Below are 21,280 nucleotides of genomic sequence, written 5' to 3'. Positions count from 1 at the left end.
AATGACAGTTGTAAGTAATTTACAGAGTTCCTCTCACCTAGCTGCCTGGGTGCTGTGTCCCCAGCGGCCGCCGATCCAGGGTCCTGATGTCCTTGGTGCGTGCTTGAAGATCTTCTGCTCCTGGCAATAGCTTCCGACGGAGCTCCATGCAGCCGGCCCGTATTGACCGCTGTGTCCATCGTGGGCATCATGCGCTGACGTGACCCGTCCTGTCCCCCTGACAGCGCCAGGTATGTAGTATATTGCTCGTGGGCCATGTAACCCATCACCCCCCTCCCAGCTGCAGCATCCCCCCTTTCAGACAGGAAACCCCTCTGGTACACCGCACCCCCACCCTCTCCCCCATCCCACGCAGGCATATCAGTTTGCCTGTCTCCCTGAATCACTGCAGCAGTAGCAGCAGCAGCCATATGGTGGGCGAGTGTAGCAGTCTGCCACTCACCGGCTGCTCTTCGGCCATGCAGCATCATGCACGCTGGTTTGTCCTACTGGCTCTGTGCTCCCGTCCCCAAGCGCAGCCGTCCTCTCGTTCAGCCGTGCAGCCTGGTGCACGTTGGGTGGTCCTGCTCCCTCTGCTCTCCTGTTCCCGCGCGCAGCTGCTGTGTGGGCGGGTCTTCCTCTCCTGCTCCCAGGTGAAGGCGCCGTGGAAACCGGCCCCCGTGCTCCCTAACGATTCAGCCAAGCTGGACCCGTTCCTGGCTGCGCACCAGCCGCACCTGCTCCCGGCTCCCCAGCAGCCATAGACGCATGTGTGGAGGGGAAGCCGACACTTCCCCCTGCTGCAGGTCCCGCCTCGACACAGGATTCCTCCCAGCCCTCGGTCCCCGTGCCCTAGGCCTGCAGAGTGAGGCGCCAGCTGGAGGGTCCCCGGAGGGGCTCCTAACACGGCGCCGAACCCGGGGGGTTACCTCTGGGCTGAGGAGCTCCGGAGGCCAAGCTCTCCGAGGCCATCGCCCTGGCCTTGTGGATGAGTGGTCCCCCCTTCCTGCAACAGGCCCTGTAGTGCAGGCTGCAGCCATCCTGCGCCCCTGGAGCTCGCAGCCGCTCTCAGCTGCTGAAGGATCGCTTCAACGTCCATGATGTAAGGTAGGATCTGAGCTTGTTCCTACTGTGATGGGGCACCGAAAATGGTTGTCCTACTAAGATGGCGACACCTTCTTATAGTCCCCCCCAACTCCCTCATGTGACCCCTCCTACACCTCCGAAGTCCCATCCCCTTGTTGTTGCTCAAAACCTTTAACCCTTTCCTTACCAAACCCCTTACATGTCACCTTCCTATAGTTCCCCTCAACCCTGTCATGTCGTCCTCCCTTTGATGGCCTGTGGCCTAGTATGGCCTCACTCATTACTGCTATGTGTCAGTGGCGTAGCCACTGTTTGTGGCGCCCGGGGCGGTCGAAAAATTTGCCGCCCCTTTGGTCAATGATAATCCGGATTCCGGAAGCATCCGAAGAGCCCACACTACACTCAAAGATATAATTTTTAGTCTGCTACTAAAGGTACAGTCACACTTAGCAATCTACCAGTGATATGACGCGGTCAGGATCGCTGGTACATCGCTAAGTGGTCGCTAGTGAGCTGCCACACAGGCAGATCTCACCAGCGACATCGCTGGGGACGGGGGTCGCTACTTACCAGTCAGACGTGGCGATCCTACGTCCTCCCGCCCGGCTCCACGCTCGTTGCTCGTCTCGCCGCAGGAAGCTGACGACGAGAAACAGTCCTGGACCTTCTCGCGCGATCAGCGATAACCAGCGGGGGAGCGGGTCGTAGGTAAGTATCACACACAGCGATGTCGCTAGCAATATCGCTATATCGTCACAAGTTATAGCGATATTGCTAGCGATATCACTTAGTGTGACAGTACCTTTACTCTGCTGTTATTATTTCTAAATTTCTAGACTTTCATCTTCTTGCAGTTCTCTATATATACACGGGTATAGGATGTGTATGAAATCCAGCAGACCTGTGTATGCGGTCATACATGATGAGAGAGGAACCCCGGCCCCTGCACTCGGCTGGGGGCCACCGTACGGATGTGTACTTAAGGAGCATCCCCAGAATGACAACCGATGGCGGCGGTGTGACATCACATCACTACGACCATTAGACAGGACGGCTAGATGAGGTCTCCACCATCATCATCTACGACGCAGGACAGAACGTGAACACTGCAGATGATTGGTGGCATTGGACTGGCTGCAGCGGTCACGCGACACCCCTTCCAGACATTGATGACCATAGATTGCCCAAGACTCTGCTGTGAGCGTGATGAGCGGCGCTGATCCAGGGGGCAAGAATAGGATTTGGGGGTCTCGGCTTAATTATTCCACCTTGGACCCAACAATAAGTGACGGAAATCCCCTTAAACTGTGGTGTAGAGATGAGGAGACCACCCAGCACCGGCCTCACTATCAGGGGGCGCAGAGAATTGCCCCATTTATATCACATCAGGACTACAACCCCCAGCAGACACCCCCACAGTAATGTGCCTGCCCCACACCCCAGGACGCAAGTAATGAGGGGCAGAGAACTGGTGACAGTACAGACCCCAAGGAGCCCTTGTGGGGTCCCAGGCGAGGACTGTGGGCTGCCAGTGTGTGCGCCCACCTCCACCTGCCCTGCTGTACTGGGCACAGGAATGGCGCTGGTGTCGGGCACTCACACACCACCGGAGACCTCTCACCTTGTCAGACGGCGGCTCCGCCATGAATGAATGGGGCCTCGGCCCGTCCTCCCGGGAAGGCTGCCAGCGTCCCCACTTCCTCCACAGCCCCCAGCGCCGAAGCCGCCTCAGTACCGAGGAGCAAAGGCTGGAGGGGGCGGGACGCTGCTGAACGACGTCACAGCCCGCCCCTTCTATCGATGGCGAACAGGCCGCTCTGCTCAGCCTCATGTGCCCGCACACAGGCCGGCCCGATGCTGCTGCACTGTGCCTCCGCGCTTCTCCCACAGAGGAGATGAATTGCTGCTGCTGCCGCGCCGCCCCCACACACGTGCCGCCTGGGGCGGACCGCCCCCCCCACCCCCCCCACGCTACGCCACTGCTATGTGTACTCCTTCTGGGTTGAGTTCATAAATGTTATTACTGAAGTGTTGGAGCTTCTCCTTGATCTCTGGTCTGTTGATGACAGCTGTTTATTTTGGGGCTGAAATCTTGGACCATTTGAAGGATGGAGACAAGCTAAAGAGGCTGGTCAGCTGTGGAGCTTATGAGGGTGATTTGTTTGAGAATTTAATGTATTGGAGCAGTTGGTTGTAGTCTGACATACAGTGGGGGAAATAAGTATTTGATCCCTTGCTGGTTTTGAAAGTTTGCCCACTGACGAAGACATGAACAGTCTATAATGTTAAGGGTAGGTTAATTTTATCATTGAGAGATAGAATATCAAAAATTAAATCGAGAAAATCACATTGTATAAATTATATAAATCTATTTGCATTTTGCAGTGAGAAATAAGTATATGATCCCTCTGGCAAATAAAAATTAATAATTGGTGGCAAAACCCTGGTTGGCAAGCACAGCAGTCAGATGCTTTTTGTTAGAGATGAGCGACTTTGCCTTTTTTCGGGTCGAGTCGGGTTTCGTGAAACCCAACTTTCGCAAAAGTCGGGTCGAACGAAATCGGCCGATTATCGTGAAAAGTCGAAGTCTGACTGAAACACGAAACCCAATGCAAGTCAATGGGAAAGCAAAGTCGGCAGGGAGTGGAGGACAGGAAACACACCTACAGTGCCCATTTGAATGCCAAAAACATCAATTCTTATTACTGAATCATTTCAACCTTAATTTACTTCATAATACTAGTTAATGGGGGTTATTTGGCTAAATTTGTGGGGGGTAGGGCTGGCTCCAGGTTTTCATGTGCCCTGGGCCAAAGAGTGCCCCTTTAACACATAGCACAACTCATGATGATCCGATACGGCAGAGAAATAGCGGCATAGTACAATGAAAATTGCTTCACTTTTTACATCTCATGACTGATATCCATTTCAAATTCACCAATAGCTCGAAAAACAGTATATTACTCCATACAGTATTATGGCCACCGCATAGTGCGCTATACAGAGTAATGAGGCCCATATATTTCTCCATACAGAATCATTGGTCCCATATAATGTTTAAAACAGTATATGATGAGCTCCACATAATGATACAGTATATGTTGGTCCCCATGGATGAAGCTCCACTGTCTTATGGGCCCAAATAATGCTCCATATATAATGGGCCCCATTTCTAATGCTCTAGTGTATAATGGGCCCTGTAAATGCTGCTCCAGTGTCTGATGTCCACCTTTGGAATGTTCCAGTGTATGGTGGGCCCCATATATCATTCTCCAGAGTATAGTGTTCCCCAATAATTGCTGTCCCAACATTAAAAACAATTAAATAAGTCTCCTCAAATAAGTCTCCTCGCTAGGGAATCCCTGTACTAGTCTGGGCGTACAGACGTGATGTCATTGCGCTCTCTGATCAGAATATCACTGTCAGGAAACGTGGAAGACGTCATGGCAGGGGAGCAGGGAGAGGTAAGTATTTCAACTTTGCAAGTGCTGTGATCCTGAGCCAGCAGGGGAGGCCCACTCGTTGGCGACGGCACTGGCACAGAGCCCCTCATAGTACGGCGGTGTGTCTGATGGCGGGTGGGCCGAACCTGCCCTTTCATCTGCACCTTCCTCTTTGTCGCCGTGCAAGGTGGTACAGTATATGGGAAGGGTAACCTGAGTTTCCTCAGGGTCAGATTCTGGCTGTGTAGAGTGCGAGGGGAATGTAGTGGTCTGGGTCAATGTACCAGCAGAATCATCTAGCAGTGGCTGGGCATCAGTGCACTTGTGGCGCCCCCAGGAGTACGGTCGCCACAGTGGCATTACCTTCCTCCTAGGGAGTGTGATGTCATGCTTGGGAGCAAAGAAGGATCTCTCTAGCAGTTAAACCAACACACAACACATTTCCCACTCCAGGCCAGCAGGGAGACCTCTGAACCTGACTGCTCAGGAGCTGCTCTCTGTGGTCGGGAGGAGGTAAGTTAGAGGGCAGTCTGTGAAGGGAAGGGGAAGTGTGTGGATGTGAGAAGGGGAGCTGGAGGATGAGCAGAGTTAAGGCTCACTCCTAGCTGGAGCGCATGGTCCGGGTTCCAGTCTCCGAGTTTGTAGGGACACTGACGTTCCTGCAGCCGAAACCTGAGGAAGTAGCAGTTGTAAATGCTCTGTACACAACTAAGGCTCGGAAGCCCCAGCAGCAACATGTGGGAGCCAGAAGGAAAAGGCTACGGCTGCCTGCCATACGAGAAAGTTCCAAAAGAGAGTCAACAGGGGGAACTTCGTTGAACTCAGCACTGCGAGTACCTCAGGTAAGCGCTAGAACGGAGGCCACACTACCTATCTGCAGAGAGAGAATTCCAAATTGGCTTTCAGGCTGACCAGCTCCTTCTCCATCTGTACTCTGGGTCCTGGACGGCACTTACCATGTACAGGTAAAGGAACTGCATGACTGTGTCTGTCATCTTTATCCTGCGCCTGGCACACGGCTCTGCTACATCTTGCACTGCACACCATCTACCAACTCTTTCATCTGCCCTGCGACTACGGCCCTACCTGTGCAGGGCTTCTACATCTTAGCTGCACCACAACATCTGTCCCAGAGAAGCGACATTGCAGTGCTGGTCAATCTAATCAGAAACCACAGGTTGCATCACGTATCATTCACCTATAAATGTAATTCACCCCTTTGCATGGACGCCCAGGGCCACGGAATGGGTCACCACCACCGTGACACATCCCTGTGAGACACCGGCCCGGTACCAATTCACCCCATTGCCCTGGCTGGCCGCCCACACTCCATGTCAGATTCATCTTGGACTGGGGAATTCATGATTTGACTTGATAACCCATGCATGGTATGATAGAAAGAGCTACATGGACTAATGTGAAGTGTGGCCTGCTGCATCATTCACTTTGGGTGGGGGTGCAGGACACAAGGAAAGGGGTTCTTCCTGACCAGGAGCCAGCACTTGACCACTCAGTGCTTGCATTTTTTGAAACTTCAGAAGAGGAGGGCATATTTGCTGGAGTCTGTTTCGGCAATGTAAGCCAAAACCAGTTCCTCATGCTCCAGCTTTAAGCCCTTAATCCCATATGTCTTACTATCCCATCCATGTGCCCTGGGACTTAATTCCCAGAGACGGGATAGTACGTCATAGCGATCAGCGGCGGCCGCTTGTCAGCTGATTATCACAGCTGACACCTGGCACAATGTGTCACAGACCGCCCCTGACACGTTAACCCCTTGCACACCATGATCAAACACGATCGCGGTGTACAGGGGTTTAAAGGGAAGCATCGGCAGGGAGGGGGCTCCCTCTGTGCTTCCCTGAGCCCCCCACGGCAGCGCAATGTGCAGCGCTGCTGCGGGGGGCTCCTTCCCTGCAGGCCCCGGAATCCAAGATGGCGACGGGGACCTTCGGGACCTGCAGGGAGCCGGCTTCCTCAGTGCCTGCAAAGCGCAGGCACGAGGAAGCTTGCTGCACTGCCTGTGACAGATCGCTGATCTGTCACAGTGATCTGTGATGTGACAGATCAGCGATCTGTACAATTAACAAGGTTGGGTGCACTAACTGTGCCAAATAACATATTGTATATGAAGGTCAGGTGCCGCAGCAGTGGAAAGTAAGTAATCAGGACAAGGAGGGAAAAGCACCACTGCAAAAGAGCGCATACTGAACCAATATAGTGATACTAGAAAATATTTATTGATACAAAGAGCTACACATTAAAATCATGACAAAAACATGACAGGCATCCCAAAAGTACATAGCAATTGAATATATAACATGAAAAGCATATATAATATAATATAATTGCCTATACATAGTCTGACCCAGCTATAGCAATATATCAGTAAACCTCCCTATTACTAGGCTCATGAGGACCATAAGGCCCTAACACTGCACAATAACTGAATGGAATCCATTCATTCCATATAGCCATCCATACTGACTGGTTTGAGTATATGGGCCATGATAAGCCACAAGGACAAGATCACCAAAATGAGTGGGGCAATGGTCCTGGGCTGGGCACCCACTTGTCTGCTCCTTACTATAGTTTTCAACCTACTGTTGTGATGTGGACGTGGTCTGGTTTTGGTATACTTTGGTATTGCCCATTATTATAGGGCGTTTTATTCATTTTGGTGATCTGAATTCCAGCCAATTTTGCATTGAAAAAGTCAAACGGCGCTCCTTCCCTTCTGAGCTCAGCCATGCGCCGAAACAGTGGTTCCCCCCACATATCAGGTATCAGTGTACTCAGGGCAAATTGCACAATAAATTTTGCAGTCCAATTTCTTCTGTTATCCTTGGTAAAATAAAAAAAATTGAACCTGAAGTATTTTTTTTTTAAAAAAAGTTAAATGTTCATTTTTTTTAAATATTCAAAAAATTCCTGTGACGCACCTAAAGGGTTAATAAACTTCTTGAATGTGGTTTTGAGCATCTTAAGGGGTGCAGTTTTTAGAATGGTGTCACTTTTGGGTATTTTCTATCATATAGACCACTCAAAGTGGCTTCAAATGTGGTCCGTAAAAATAAAATGGTGTTGCAAAAATGAGAAATCGCTGGTCAATTTTTAACCCTTATAACTTCCTAACAAAAAAAAATGTTTGTTCCAAAATTGTGCTAACATGTGGGAAATGTTACTTATTAAGTTTTTTGTGTGCCGTATCTCTGTGATTTAAGGGCATAAAAATTCAAAGTTGGAAAATTGTGAAATTTTCACCAAATTTCCGTTTTTTTCACAAATAAACGCAAGTTATTTGAATGAAATTTTACCACTAACATGAATTACAATATGTCTCGAGAAAACAATGTCCGAATCACCGGGATCCATAGAAGCGTTTCAGAGTTATTACCTCATAAAGGGACAGTGGTCAGAATTGTAAAAATTGGCCCGGTCATGAACGTGCAAACCACCCTTGGGGCTTAAGGGGTTAAAAATAAAAAGCACAGTTATACTCACCTTATGCCCAATCTATTGATGCCCGTGTCCCCTGTAAAAAAAAAAAATAAACAACCATATCCCTCACCTTTCCCTGACGTGAAGGTAATCCTCTGATGCCCATGTCCAATATAAATAGTCAAAAATAATAAACAACAATATCCCTCAACTGTTGAACATACTGTCCAATGCCATAATCCATCTCAGTGATACCTGGTTTTCAACCTGAATGGTGCCTTGATGAGACCATCCAGGCTGAAAACCAGGATACAATGAGGTGTTGCAAGTGCAGATTCAGTGACAAGCGGTGACATCATAGAGGTTACCACTGGGTATTGAAGCTTTGTTCACACATTTCATTGTGATAGGCTTGATGAACTGCAGTAACCTCATTGAGATTACCGTAAGCACCTTGATGAGGCCTTATGGTGTTGCAGCCCCTGTGGCATTTCAGAAAAGGTGTGTGTATACTGACAAACCATGTCACACTTAGATTGCCCATAGGTGGATCCTCTTTCACTGAGCATATGACTTATGAAGGTAATTAATTGTATCAGAAATTTTTAGGGGCTTCATAGCAAAATGGTTGAATACATTTGTGCATGCCAATTTTTAGTTATTTCCTCCCATAAATTTAATTTATGCCTATATTTTCTCAGTTCAATTCACCAATTTAGACTATTCAGTGCTGATGCATCACACAGATCAGATTGCAAAAACACAGGATGTAATTTAACAAAATTTGTAAAAAGCCAAGGGGGTGAATATTTTCACAAGCCAATGTATGTAGGGGACTGTGTAGGGTCTCATACTGTATATAGGGACTGTGTGTGGGCTCATATACTATATAGGGGACAGTACACAGGCTCATACTGTATATGGGGAGATGTCAGCATTAGTGTTGAGCGATACCTTCTGATATCGGGAAATATCGGATCGGATTGGATCGGACCGGTACCCTAAAAATATCGGGTATTGGCGATTCCGATACCGGAAACCAATGCAAGACAATGGGACACAAATATCGGAATTAAAATAAACCCTTTCTTTCCTTGCACATCCAGTTCAGGAGGGCGGAAGAGTGTGGGCGGTGCATGGGCGGAGACTGTGCTTGTCTGTGTGTGCGGGCGGGGTCTGTGCGGGCCTCTTGCGGGTCTGTGTGGGCCTGCCGGAGGTCTGCGCGGGCCTGCCGGGGGTCTGTGCTGTATGTCTATATGTATGTATTGCATGAATGTATTGTATGTAGTATGTATGTATGTATGTAGTATGTATGTAGTATGTATGTATGTATGTTTGTGTTTTTTTTTTACATTAAACATATTAGCCGGATGATGGGACTACTACTGTCCCATCATTGGCTAATGTGTCAATCACTGTCATTGTAGCAGGCAAAGCCCGATGGGACTTGTAGTCCCATCGGACGATGCCTGCACACACACAAAACCCCCGACAGACCCCCGGCAGCCCACACAGACCCCCGGCAGGCATGCACAGACCCCGGCAGCCCACACAAACCCCCGGCAGCCTGCACAGACCCCCGGCAGCCCGCACAGACCCCCAGCAGCCCGCACAGACCCCCGGCAGCCCGCACAGACCCCCAGCAGCCCGCACAGACCCCCGGCAGCCCGCACAGACCCACAGCAGGCCCGCATAGACCCCCCACGGTCATGCACAGACCCCCCACGGTCACGCACAGTCTCCGCTCACGCACCGCCCACACTCCATTATAACGCATCATGATGACATCATTTCAGCATGCCTAACAGGATGTGCCCACACTTCTTAGGATCCTCAGCTGGCTCATTGCATTATGGGAACTTCTGATTCCGGTATTTGATATTGTAAAAATATCGGAACTCAGAATCGGAACTCCAATACCGCGAATATCGGCCGATACCCGATATTTGCAATATCGGAATGCTCAACGCTAGTCAGCATACTTAATTCTCCTCAATAATAAGTGATTCTATCAATATAAAATAATTATAATTAAGGCTAGGTTCACATTTGCATTTGATTCCGCTGCGTATCATCCGCATTCCCAGAAGCATGTTTACACAGCGTATTTTTATCCGCATCATCTTACGCATGTAGGCAAAAAATGCTGCGTTTACATGCGTGTGTATGCGATTTTACATGCGTTTGCGTTGTTTATGCGCATGCGTTCGATACAACATCAGACAAAAATGGGCATGTCTCAGGGGATTTCTATTTACATTTTGAAGACCGCATGCTTATCGAACGCATGCGTATGCATGTCCTTGCGTACGCATGCATTCCCATAGACAGTAATGCATTTATGTGACCCACTCATCCGCATGCGTACGAATGCGCATATTTGACGGATCTTTGCCGCTTCCAAAAATCCAACATGATGCGTTCGCCGGTCCTAGCTGCACACTGAAAAACAATGCATGCGTACACTGACGCATGCGAACTCATGCAATCGCATGCCCCAGCGTACACAATTTTAAATATAGGGAAACATGACGCATACGGTTTGCAGTGGATGAAACGCTGCGCAAATAGACGCAAAGGTGAAAGCAGCCTAATATATTCATACTACCTATTAGTTTGGCCCTCCATAACAGTCATGGTCTCTAATATGGCCTCTCTGGAAAATGAATTGCCCACCCTGACTTAGACCATATAATATTTTGCCTTGTTCTAGGATAATGTAAGAGATGGATTTGCAATGTGGGAAATCAGCAGCATGGCACTACTCTAGTTTGCAGTGTATCAAGAAAATACAAGAAAGTTTGCAGCAATCAGGAATGATCGCTCCTTCCGTCTGCTTCTGGCCAATGTGCGGACTTTACATCTTGTTGATGCCATTAACCTCCTGATAAGTAAAAGTAGACGTTACAGCAATTAGTTGAATGGTAAATGTTGAAATGTGTGGCTCAGTGAGATTGGATAGGTTTAGTACCCTGTTGTAATTATGTTATTCAGTCCTACTCATTGCCCCAGCGCTTCCTCAGATTCCTGCAATACTTCTTATAAGACCTCCTTCACACATCCTGGTGATTCCTGTAAAAGAAAAAACAGTGCTGGGGAGATCTATGGTCCGTGTTCACGTCTACGTATGTGACATCTGGGTGTCTGTGTTTCGAACGAAACGCGTACAGTGTCTCCTCAACTTTCCCTCCGGTTTTCCGGTCAGGTTCATGCATTTTTGTATTTTGTATACCTATTTTATCGATATCTAAATAAAATGTTTTGGATTTTACCCCTTTGAGCTGGACCGTCCTTTCCATATTTTGTCTACTGCCTGACAGAGCTGTGGCCCGTGCTCGTAAGCAACATGGAAGTACAAAGGGTGATCTGAACACTTTTTTTTCTTTCCTTAGATCAGCACCATTTTTAAAATGCTAAATTATTTTGTTCGCCTTTTAGGAGGTTTACAAATGTAGCAGTAATTTTTCATTTTTTCAAGGAAATTTACAAAATGGATTTTTTTGAGGGACCTCTCCAGGTGTGAAGTGACTTTGGGGTGCTATATATTGGAAAACCCCAAAATGGATACCATTTTAAAAACAGCACCCCCTGACATATTGAAAGCTGCTGTCAGGTAGGTTATTAACCCTTCAGGTGAATTTCAGGAAATAATGCAAAGTGGTATAGAAGGAATGAAAAAGTGTTTGTTTACCACCTAATTTCTGAACTTACCACTATATCCTGGAGACACTAAAGCTGCTATTAGGCCATGAACTGCTATGGCAAACATCAGGACCACACAATCATGATCTCAGGGTGTCAATTAGATTAAAACGGGACCCCCACAATCTATTAACCATTTATTTGATGTAGTCACTTTTGAGAGCAGCAACTAAGGGATTAAAACAGATATGGACGGTGACAACACTGATCATTTGCGATACAGCAAGTTGTCAGCGATAGTGTACAGCCAACAGCTGCTGGATTGTCAGATGTATGGGGATGATAGTCTCTTATATCTCAGGTCAGTAAAAAGACGTATTGGCTGTCATTAAGGGGTTAACTTGACATTCAGAAGCCAAACAATAGAGATTTTGGGGGAAGGGATCAGCAAAAATCTAGCTTACCCTCCACTCACCATAATTGTCCATACCTTGCCGCAGATGTTGGCACCCTAATTTACAACACAAAGTGGCGTCCCCGCTCAACACAAACTCACCCTCACTGACCCTTTGCAGTATCCCTTCTTTAATCTCAAACCATCTATCTGATTACATAATTGCCTTCTAGTGTTTTCAATTCCTGTTCTGTCCAGATGTCACCGTATCCCAGAATTCCAAGTGGAGGAAGTTCACCGACGGCCATATTGGGACACCCATATGATGGGTGTCTCAATATGGAAACTGCTGCTGGTACCAACCTATTGTGTGGTACCACCAGTGGAACACCTTCACACAACATACACTCACACACTCTGTAAGCCGAACACCATACGCACCACACACACACACTATACGCCGTACGTACCACACACACACTCACAAACACACACCCTTACAATCTACATGCTGTACGCCCCACACTCACACATACTATACGCCATACCCACCACACACACTCACATACTCATGCAGCCTCTTGCACGGTACCACCAGTGGAACACCATCGCACTGCGCCTGCGCGAAATCTGCACAAGTACAGTGAATCATTTGGCTGATGCACGGCGTATCTACAGGCAGAGGAAGCCGGTCACATTAAAGGGGTTTTCCCATGAGTGAAAGTTCATTTAAAAAATTGTCTGTGTGTGACCGTGTACAGAACATACCACATCTCCTGGGCAGGGGAGGAAGCAAAAGTCAATACTGACATTACAGCAGGGGATCACAGAGGATTCATTTTGTGAGGTAAAAATATTTCACTGACTGTTTTTAAACAAAATTTACCTCAAAAAATGCATCCTCTGCGATCTCCTGCTGTAATGTCAGTATTGTATTTGCTTCCTCCCCTTCACAGGACCTGTGGTATGTTCTGTACACAGTCAGACAGAGGGGTGAGAGAGACAGAGCACGGGGGGAGACAGCTCAAATGGGACAGCACATGAGGGGAGAACATGGCACAGGAAGGAGAGAGACAGCTGACAAGGAGGATAGCACATGGGGTAGACAGGTCAAAGAAGAGAGCACAGACGGGAGAAGTCAGCACATGGGGAAAGAGAGAGTGGATAGGTGAGTGAGTACATGGGGGGGCGGAGATTCTTAACGCTGCAAAGCCTGCCCCCATCGTGACATTACCAACCTCCTGATGTGATAGCATCGGGCCTCCATCTAGTATTGAAGATAATAGGAGGAAACAAGGGAGTCAAGGTATGTGAGGGGCTCAAAGATATCGTGTTTAGAGACAGACGATAGGCTTAGATCTCACAGCTTGCTTTTCTATTTGTAAACATAAACAGATGCAGCAAATCACAAAACTGGCTAATATTCACATAAAAGCCATCACCCCACTGTACTGTTTATATGAACCCCCCACAAAAAAACAGCATGAGTCCATTCAATGATAGTACACTTTCAAAAATATAAGCCAAGAACAGTTACTTTTCCAATCAAATTTCAAGCACTGTAGGTACCATGAGAAAAAGTCAACCCTATAAAACATTCAAACAGGGTTTCTGAGGTCACCAAACCAAAATTGCACTATTCCACTATATTCATTAAGTCACCAAATAACAAGTGAGATCTTATCTGGGGTCTGAGTTGTCAAAGACTGCCTCAACGTGTTTTCCTTCCATTGTGTAAGTTGATCATGAGCAAATGGTGTAACCCGTGTCCAGAGATGAGTGACATCAGTAAAAATGGACAGTATGACCGTGTGTCTGTGTGTCCATGTGCCTCGTTCGTGCGACAGGTACTGGCGCCTGGGAAGAAGTGATACAGTTTGCGCTGTTCCTAGGCACCAGCAGCTGCTGAAGACTGCTCTCAGCATTGTCTCCTGCTCGCACTGAGATCATTGCGACCAGGAGACAATGATGAAAGTTATATTCAGACACCATTGTGTACCTCTTGTGTATAATAAGTTAAATTGAAAAACAGTGGGGGCTCCCGTACATTTTTATAGCCATCAGAGGGAAAGCCCACGTCTGGGGGCTTAAGTTAACACCCTGGAACAAGGGACAATATACTATAAGGTTCACAGGCTATTAATAACAGCTCACAAGCTGTTTGCTCAGCTGGTACATTTGCTGGTAAATTTATGGGAGGACACCCAAAAACATGACGTAGGGTCACCCTATAAATTCAAACCAGCAAAGGCTAAGCAGACAGCTGTGGCTTGATATGAGCAGCCTGGGAAGAGGTCAGAGATATTGCCCCCAGGCAAGCTACCAGCATCAGCCCTCAGTGACCCCAGAAATGGCATTCATAAATGCACAAATTCTAGTGCTTAGCCTTGCCCTTCCCACTTGCCCTGTGGTGGTAGCAAGTGGCGTAACAGTTTGGAGGGTTGATATCACCTTTGTATTGTTAGGTGACATCAAGCCCAGCAGGTAGTAATGGAGAGGTGTGTATCAGATGCCTGTCCATTACTAACCCCATATTCATATTGTAAATGAAGACCCAGCAAGATTAAAGTCCTTTATTTGAAATCATACAAAAGACCCTGTTGGACACATGTATTTAAAAATAAAAAACACATGTATACTCACCCTATACTCCTTCCATTGAAACCCTCATCTCATTTAAAAAAAAACGAAAAAAAGAAATCAACATATACTCACCTTATGCCCATCCCATTGAAGCCCTTGTCTTCTGTAAAATCAGAAAAATAATAAACCACCATATCCCTCACCTGTCCGACATATTGTCCCACACCATAAATCCTTTTCAGCGATAAGTGCTTACATCCTGGATGGTGCCAAGATGTGACCGTTCAGGCTGAGGAACAGGATACAATGAGATGCTATGAGCGCAGCTTCAGTGATGGGCGGTGATGTCATAGAGTTCCCACACTTCACTGTGAGCGGCCCGATGACCTGAGATTACCTCAAGGAGATCACCACAATCTCCAAATTTGTCATGGATAGGAGACAATGATAAGGGCTGCCTTCAGCAGCCGCCAACACCTGGGATCAGCGTGAACTGTATCTCTTCTCCCAGGCACCAGCTGCTGAATATAACTCCCATCATTGTCTCCTTATTGTGCTGATCTGTCATCCATGTGTCATCAAAGTGCACGTGTGCAGCATGCATTTTGTCCGTGCTGCACCGAAAAAATGTCGTGTCTGCGGGTTTTCCATGTAGACACGTGGTCTGTGTGAAAAATCTGAGATGTGTACACCACCACTGAATACAATGGGTGTGCATATGTCCTATTTGCGGTCCTGAAAAAATGGACTGCATATGGACATACAAAACAGATGTGTGAAGAAGGCCTAAGATATGTTTGCAAAGTGCCTTGGGAACAGATGCCTTTATATAATCTGTAGTCACAATGCCTGCAACTGAAAACTCATTTAAATTGACTGCAAATTTACCTTGCAAAAAGTTTATGATGGTAAAAAACACCCACAACTTGTCAGGTGCGACCTAAGTACCAGCCACTGATATCTTCATGGTGCCTGACAAGATGCCTCTTTGGTAATCCAGCTTCTCATGCTCAGTAAGCAAATTGTACATTCAATAAATGTTGATCATATTTGCTTGTTACACCCAGTAACTGATGTTAGCACATAAGTTGGGGTATGGTAAGTGACAGCTTCTATTCTAAAGTCTAAAGAGATAAAGGAACGTACCGTATATACTCAATTATGAGCTGAGATTTTCAGCCCATTTTTTTTGGGCTGAAAGCCCGCCTCTCGGCTTATACTCGAGTCATACATGGCAAAGGGTCGGTGGGGGTGCCAAGTCATACGTACCTCACCTGACACGTCTCTGCAGCCCCTGCTTGTCCCACGGTCTCCCTTGCTTCCTTCAGTGTTCACGTGGTAACTCTCATTAAACTCATAAATATGCGCATAATGAGTTTAATGAGCGGTACCACGTGACCACTGAAGGCAGGAAGAGAGACCGTGAGAGAATGGGGCTGCAGAGACCACGCCAGGAGTTGGTAAGTATAGGCTATATTCACCTGTCCCCGGTCCATCGCTGCTCGCCGCTGTCTGCTGCACCCTCAGTGACATTCAGACGGCAGAGGGCACGGTGTCGTGGTTAGTGGACGCCGTGCCCTCTGCTGCCTGAACGTCACTGACAGATGACTTGGCAGACAGAGGCAAGCAGCGATGGACCGGGGACAGACGAATATCTCAGGTGCCGGGTCCTGGGCCAGCACTGACACCAGCACCTGGCCCCAGCGATGGAGAGGTGAGTATGTCATTTTTTTTTATTTGCAGCAGGAGCAGCAGCATATGGGGCATAATCTGTGGAGAATCTTATGGGGCAGCATATGGGGGCATAATGTATGGAGCAACTTATGGAGCAGCATATTGGGGCATAATATATGGAGCATCTTATGGGGGAAACATATGGGGGCATAATCTATGGAACATCTTATGGGACGATAACTTTTATGGAGCAGCATATGAGGCATATTATTCTATGGAGCATCTTATGGTGCCATTATTAACCTTTGTGCAGCATTATATGGGTGTATTGCCAAGTTTTTAACACTAAGGTTCGGATACAGCTTTAAAGAAGGCTACTACATGCAATATAATGCAATTTTATTTCAAGGCACAAAATTAAAGGAATAGTATGATTGAATAGTATGATTGCATACACTTTTATATATTTTAAGATACAAAGGTTAAGTACATATAAAGACTGAATACATATAATGATTAAGTATATATAAAGATTAACTATATACAGTATACTCACATCATTAATCACCAAGAGGCTTTTAAACATCATCCATCTGGAATATCAGAGAAGCAACACCAAGACAGAGAACCCCTGGAATATTCACTACATTGCATGGGCATCCCCAATTATGCAGGTATCACAACACTGTACATGTGTACAGGTATCCAGTTTTGCTTCTGTCCTGATCATGTATCTCTGGTTTTATATAGTAAATTACACTTATGTGTAACTAGCTTCACCCAACCCTTCCAGTGGCCAGCCTTCAAGGTCAGATGAAAAAGATAACATGGCATCATCAGACAATGGGTCATAAACCCTTAGAATATAAAAGCCACATGGATTTAGATAAGCCTACCACAGACATCAGTTACGTAAATCTTAATGTTTTACAATGACAAACAACAAACATAGATAAACATAGAACTGTTTGTGAAACAACAGTTCTCAAGATTGTGTCACTGTGACCATTGTCTATCTGTCTGTAACTGCTAGACCAGGAATGCAGGTCTGAATACATTCTGTATGTTTCAATATGGACTCAAAAATAGCCATTTTTATATTTGCACTACAATGGGGTGTATTTTGCATGGAGCATCTTATGGGGCTATCATAAACTGTATGGAGCATTATATGGGTCTCCTGATTCAATATGGATATTCAAAAACATTTACCCTACTGATGTCTCAATTAATTTTACTTTTATTGGTATCTATTTTTATTTTTGAAATTTACCAGTAGCTGCTGCATTTTCCACCCTAGGCTTATGCTCGAGTCAAAAATTTTTCCCAGATTTTTGTGGCAAAATTAGGGTGTCGCCTTATACTCGAGTATATATGGTACTTTGTGAACTTTGTTCTCCTTTTCGATATCTTGAAGTATGCATATTACCTTATTGTGACCTCATTTTTCATTTCTTTTAAAGTTAAACATGTCGGATCCTTACTTTGAATACAAAGGAGTCCTTTTCCCTAACCTAACAATATCTAAGGAAGTTCTGGAGTTTGTGGAAAATGAATTTCAAGTTAGAGATGATGACATCTATAATATAACGTATCCAAAATCAGGTAAAGGATTATTAAAGTCAAAGATTAATTACAAACCATTTCATTTTAGGTAATACGATTCTTCTGCATTGCCAGTGTTTCTTTCACACTTTCTTTTTATGTTTTCTATTTTTCTTATACTATATTTAATATACAAAGTAAAGAATTGTATTTTAATTACAAGCTAAAGTGTGTTTCTGACTTTGACAACAGTTCCACAAATATTTAAAACTAGTGTCAGACTGGATTGACGAAGGCCCACCAATAACATTGACTATTTGGCCCCACTGCTCAGCTATGTGCAAAATTGACCTGACCCTAGCACGCAAACTTACTTTTGCTTCTATATAATGTTAATTTGGCTAGCCTGTTTACTGAATGATTAGATGATGTCTTTTTTCTATAAATAGTGAGTCGAATGCTCATCAGCACTACTTCAGTGCGGATTACCAGAGAATTATCCTGTTTCCCTCCCAGTCAGTTCAAGCCTGTTTAAAACCCTGGGTGTCACGGAGTGACTGACCTGTGTGACACGAACCAGCAGTTGGTTGGTCCCCAAATGGCACAACAACATAATGCCGATGGAATAGGGGAGAGGAAGGCCCGGACAATAGGGAATCAGGGACGGTCACCTCCTGAGCTCCACCCTGAGCCTGTCCCTGTTCTCATCTAACACCCTATGCAGGTGTGGTAGGGAGCCAGGCTAGGGGGGTGGACCACTGCTTACCAGACGAGGCAAAGATGAGACGGAGACAGCTTCCACTTGTTACAGTTCCGGATTTATTTGTCGTCCTCCTGACGACCACCAAACATGCACCGCAGCTTCTTTACACCACTGTATCGCCAAGCCCGGGTACCTATTCTTCAGCTCCAGTCGCAGTAACGCACCTCGCAGATCTTTCACTGGGGGCTGTCCTAGACCAATCTACCCCCCCAGCGCTTCACCTGCCCGAGGTCGTCTTCCAATCGGTACCCCTGGGGCCTCGTCTGTCTTGCGGTACATCGAGTCAGGGTCTCCCCCCCGGCTGCCTCTTCTCCTTAGCTGTCCTGCAGTCCGTCGGGTCAGGGCCACCCCCCTGACTGTCTCTCCTTTGTCCGTCCCCCTGGCCAAGCTCTTCTTACTTTCTCCGTCTTCTTCTGAGCTCCTCCCAGGACTAAACTCTGCTGGAGCCTCGCCTTCTTCTATTTATCCCCTCTCTCACAGGGGAATTTCCCACCCGGGCTCCTATCTCCCTGCCCCCCATGACTAAGCGGATTCCTAAGCCTAAGCTGATGTTAAGTCCTGTACTACTCTCCCCTGCCACCTTGTGGTCATTTCACGGTACTGCACTCCCTTTTCTGTCTTTCCCTGCTGTTACCTTTCTAACCTGTCAATCTCTGTCACTAGTGCATAAACCGTCCCCTCCTTCTACCAGTCACGTCTGTCCGTCAAGTTACCTTCCCCACACGGGTCCTTCCCCCTGCCGACGTCAGGATACCTCGTCCCTATTTGTCACCTAGATCTGTCCTGGCTAGTGCTCTGGCAAGCAAGGAGCTCTAGGCTCACCGCTGCAGATAAAACACAAAGGGGGAAGTGACAGACACCAAAGGGAAAAGGTAGCTATAAAGTACAACACTTAGCTTGTGCACACCACTGCTTAACTCCAAACCACAGATAGCACAGCAACAGGACTCCAAACACCAGACTTGGCTGACACCAGAGAGCTGCTTCTGCAAAGGTTGGTCACCAAAGAGGAACTGTCTAACCAACAGTCAGCTGATGCATCGGGTGACCTTTTAAAGGATGTGGGAGTGGTCATCAACAACATCAGCTGACCCAGCAGCACTCCAGTAACACCAGCTTGCCAGCGGGCAAAAACTGCATTTAACCCCCTTTGGCCTGAAAGCAAAAAAAGTTTTAATGTGAGTGGAACCAGAGCTGCCGCAAATCCAAAAATGGGTCGAGAGAGTTGGCTTGTGGAATAAATCTTGATACCTAACTTTGAGGCATCAAATGAAGAGATTATCAATATTAGACAGCAAAGTGAGAAAAACAGTGCTGATATGTGTGTAAAATTAACTCTATTAATTAAAAAGACAAGGACAACAATTTGGCAAACAACAAATTGATAAAACAAATAGAAACATCTAAGGGATCAATTAAGAAAGGTGTTAGGCCCAAAATATAGAATTATTTTAAATGTGGAACTTTCATGTTTTACAACTGATTAAATCCTATTTTTGTCTTTGTGTTATAACAGTCAATGCAAAGAATCTCTTCAGAGATAAAGACATCGGGAGCTCTACGTTCCAGTCTTCTTCCTCTCTTATTGCTTACATTAATTCCCAAGGGAAAATTGCATGACCTATAAAGCTGCCTATGCTAACTTGGCACTCCCCATAACGGGAAGCCTTACTACTGTGACGCGAGTCACTGTAGTAAATATTGGTCACAGAAGTGGAGAAAAAGACTACAATAACAGATAATAAAAATATATACAACTTATAGAATAAGGAAAGGGAGGTTAAACAATCGAGGTCAGGTCCAGGAAATGGTGTAGTACAACAAAGGGAAGTCAGAGAAGAAACTAATAGGCTGGTAACCTGGATGCTGTGCATCTCCAGTATGTGAACAGCGCCACATACAAGTCCTCATTGTGCAATCATTTACTAAGCAGGCACCCCCTCCATGGATTGGTAGGTAGTCAGTGGCTGTCTCATCAGTATCTTTGCACCTGTGTTACTGCCATCTTAACCATATGGGCCTGCTGCACCCTGAAGTGCATTTGGCTGGAGGCCTAGGCAGGTAAAAACATTGCTGCCTTTTTTTCTGCTGTCTTTTGAATTTTTGGAGGATTTTAGTCCTCTTTTAGTTGCTGTCTATTTACAAGCAATTACCTCAGAAGTCACATGCTCGAAGAAAGGAAGTCCACCTACTTATTCTAAATGCCACATGGTCTGTCATTATATTCACACTTTTTCTGAAAGACCAAAGAGGCAACAATACGATTAAGCAAGAGGCACCACTAACCAAACAACACCCTGAAGACCAAGGAGATCTCTAAACAATTCAGGGACAAAGTTGTTGAGAAGAACAAGTCAGGGTTGGGTTAAAAAAAATATCCTAATCTTTGATGACCCCCAGACGCAAAATAAAATCCATAATCATGAAATGGAAAGAACATGGTATCACAATAAACCCACCAAGAGAGGGCCACTTACCAACACTCTCAGCCCGGGCAAGAAGCACATTATTCACAGATGCAGCACAGAGAACAAAAGGTAACCCTGGAGGAAATGTTGCAGAGTTTGCAAGCAAAGACTGGAGTATCTGTCTATATAACCACAGTAAGCCTTACATTCCACAGAAGTGGCCTTTATGGAAGAGTGTGAAAAAATAAGCCTTTTCTTTCATACAAAAATTGTAAGGCTCGTTTTGAGCTTGCCAAAAGACATATGGGAGACTCTCCAAATG

General features: G+C 46.3%; 1 protein-coding gene across 4 annotated transcripts in view; it reads left to right on the top strand.

Moving 5' to 3' along the window:
- Positions 1-21,280, top strand: part of LOC141050266 (sulfotransferase 2B1-like) — a 136,192-nt gene that overhangs the window by 26,831 nt on the left and 88,081 nt on the right. For all 4 annotated transcript variants that reach the window (XM_073547150.1, XM_073547152.1, XM_073547151.1 and 1 more), the window contains one exon: positions 17,706-17,847. In XM_073547150.1, coding sequence (XP_073403251.1) covers positions 17,706-17,847 — 142 coding nt within the window. The remainder of the gene's footprint in view (positions 1-17,705; positions 17,848-21,280) is intronic.

The sequence above is a fragment of the Dendrobates tinctorius genome, unplaced genomic scaffold (genome assembly GCF_039654945.1).
Source record: "Dendrobates tinctorius isolate UK_male_01 unplaced genomic scaffold, ASM3965494v1 ptg000151l, whole genome shotgun sequence".
NCBI classification, from domain to species: domain Eukaryota; kingdom Metazoa; phylum Chordata; class Amphibia; order Anura; family Dendrobatidae; genus Dendrobates; species Dendrobates tinctorius.
This window is presented reverse-complemented; position numbering and strand designations above follow the sequence as displayed.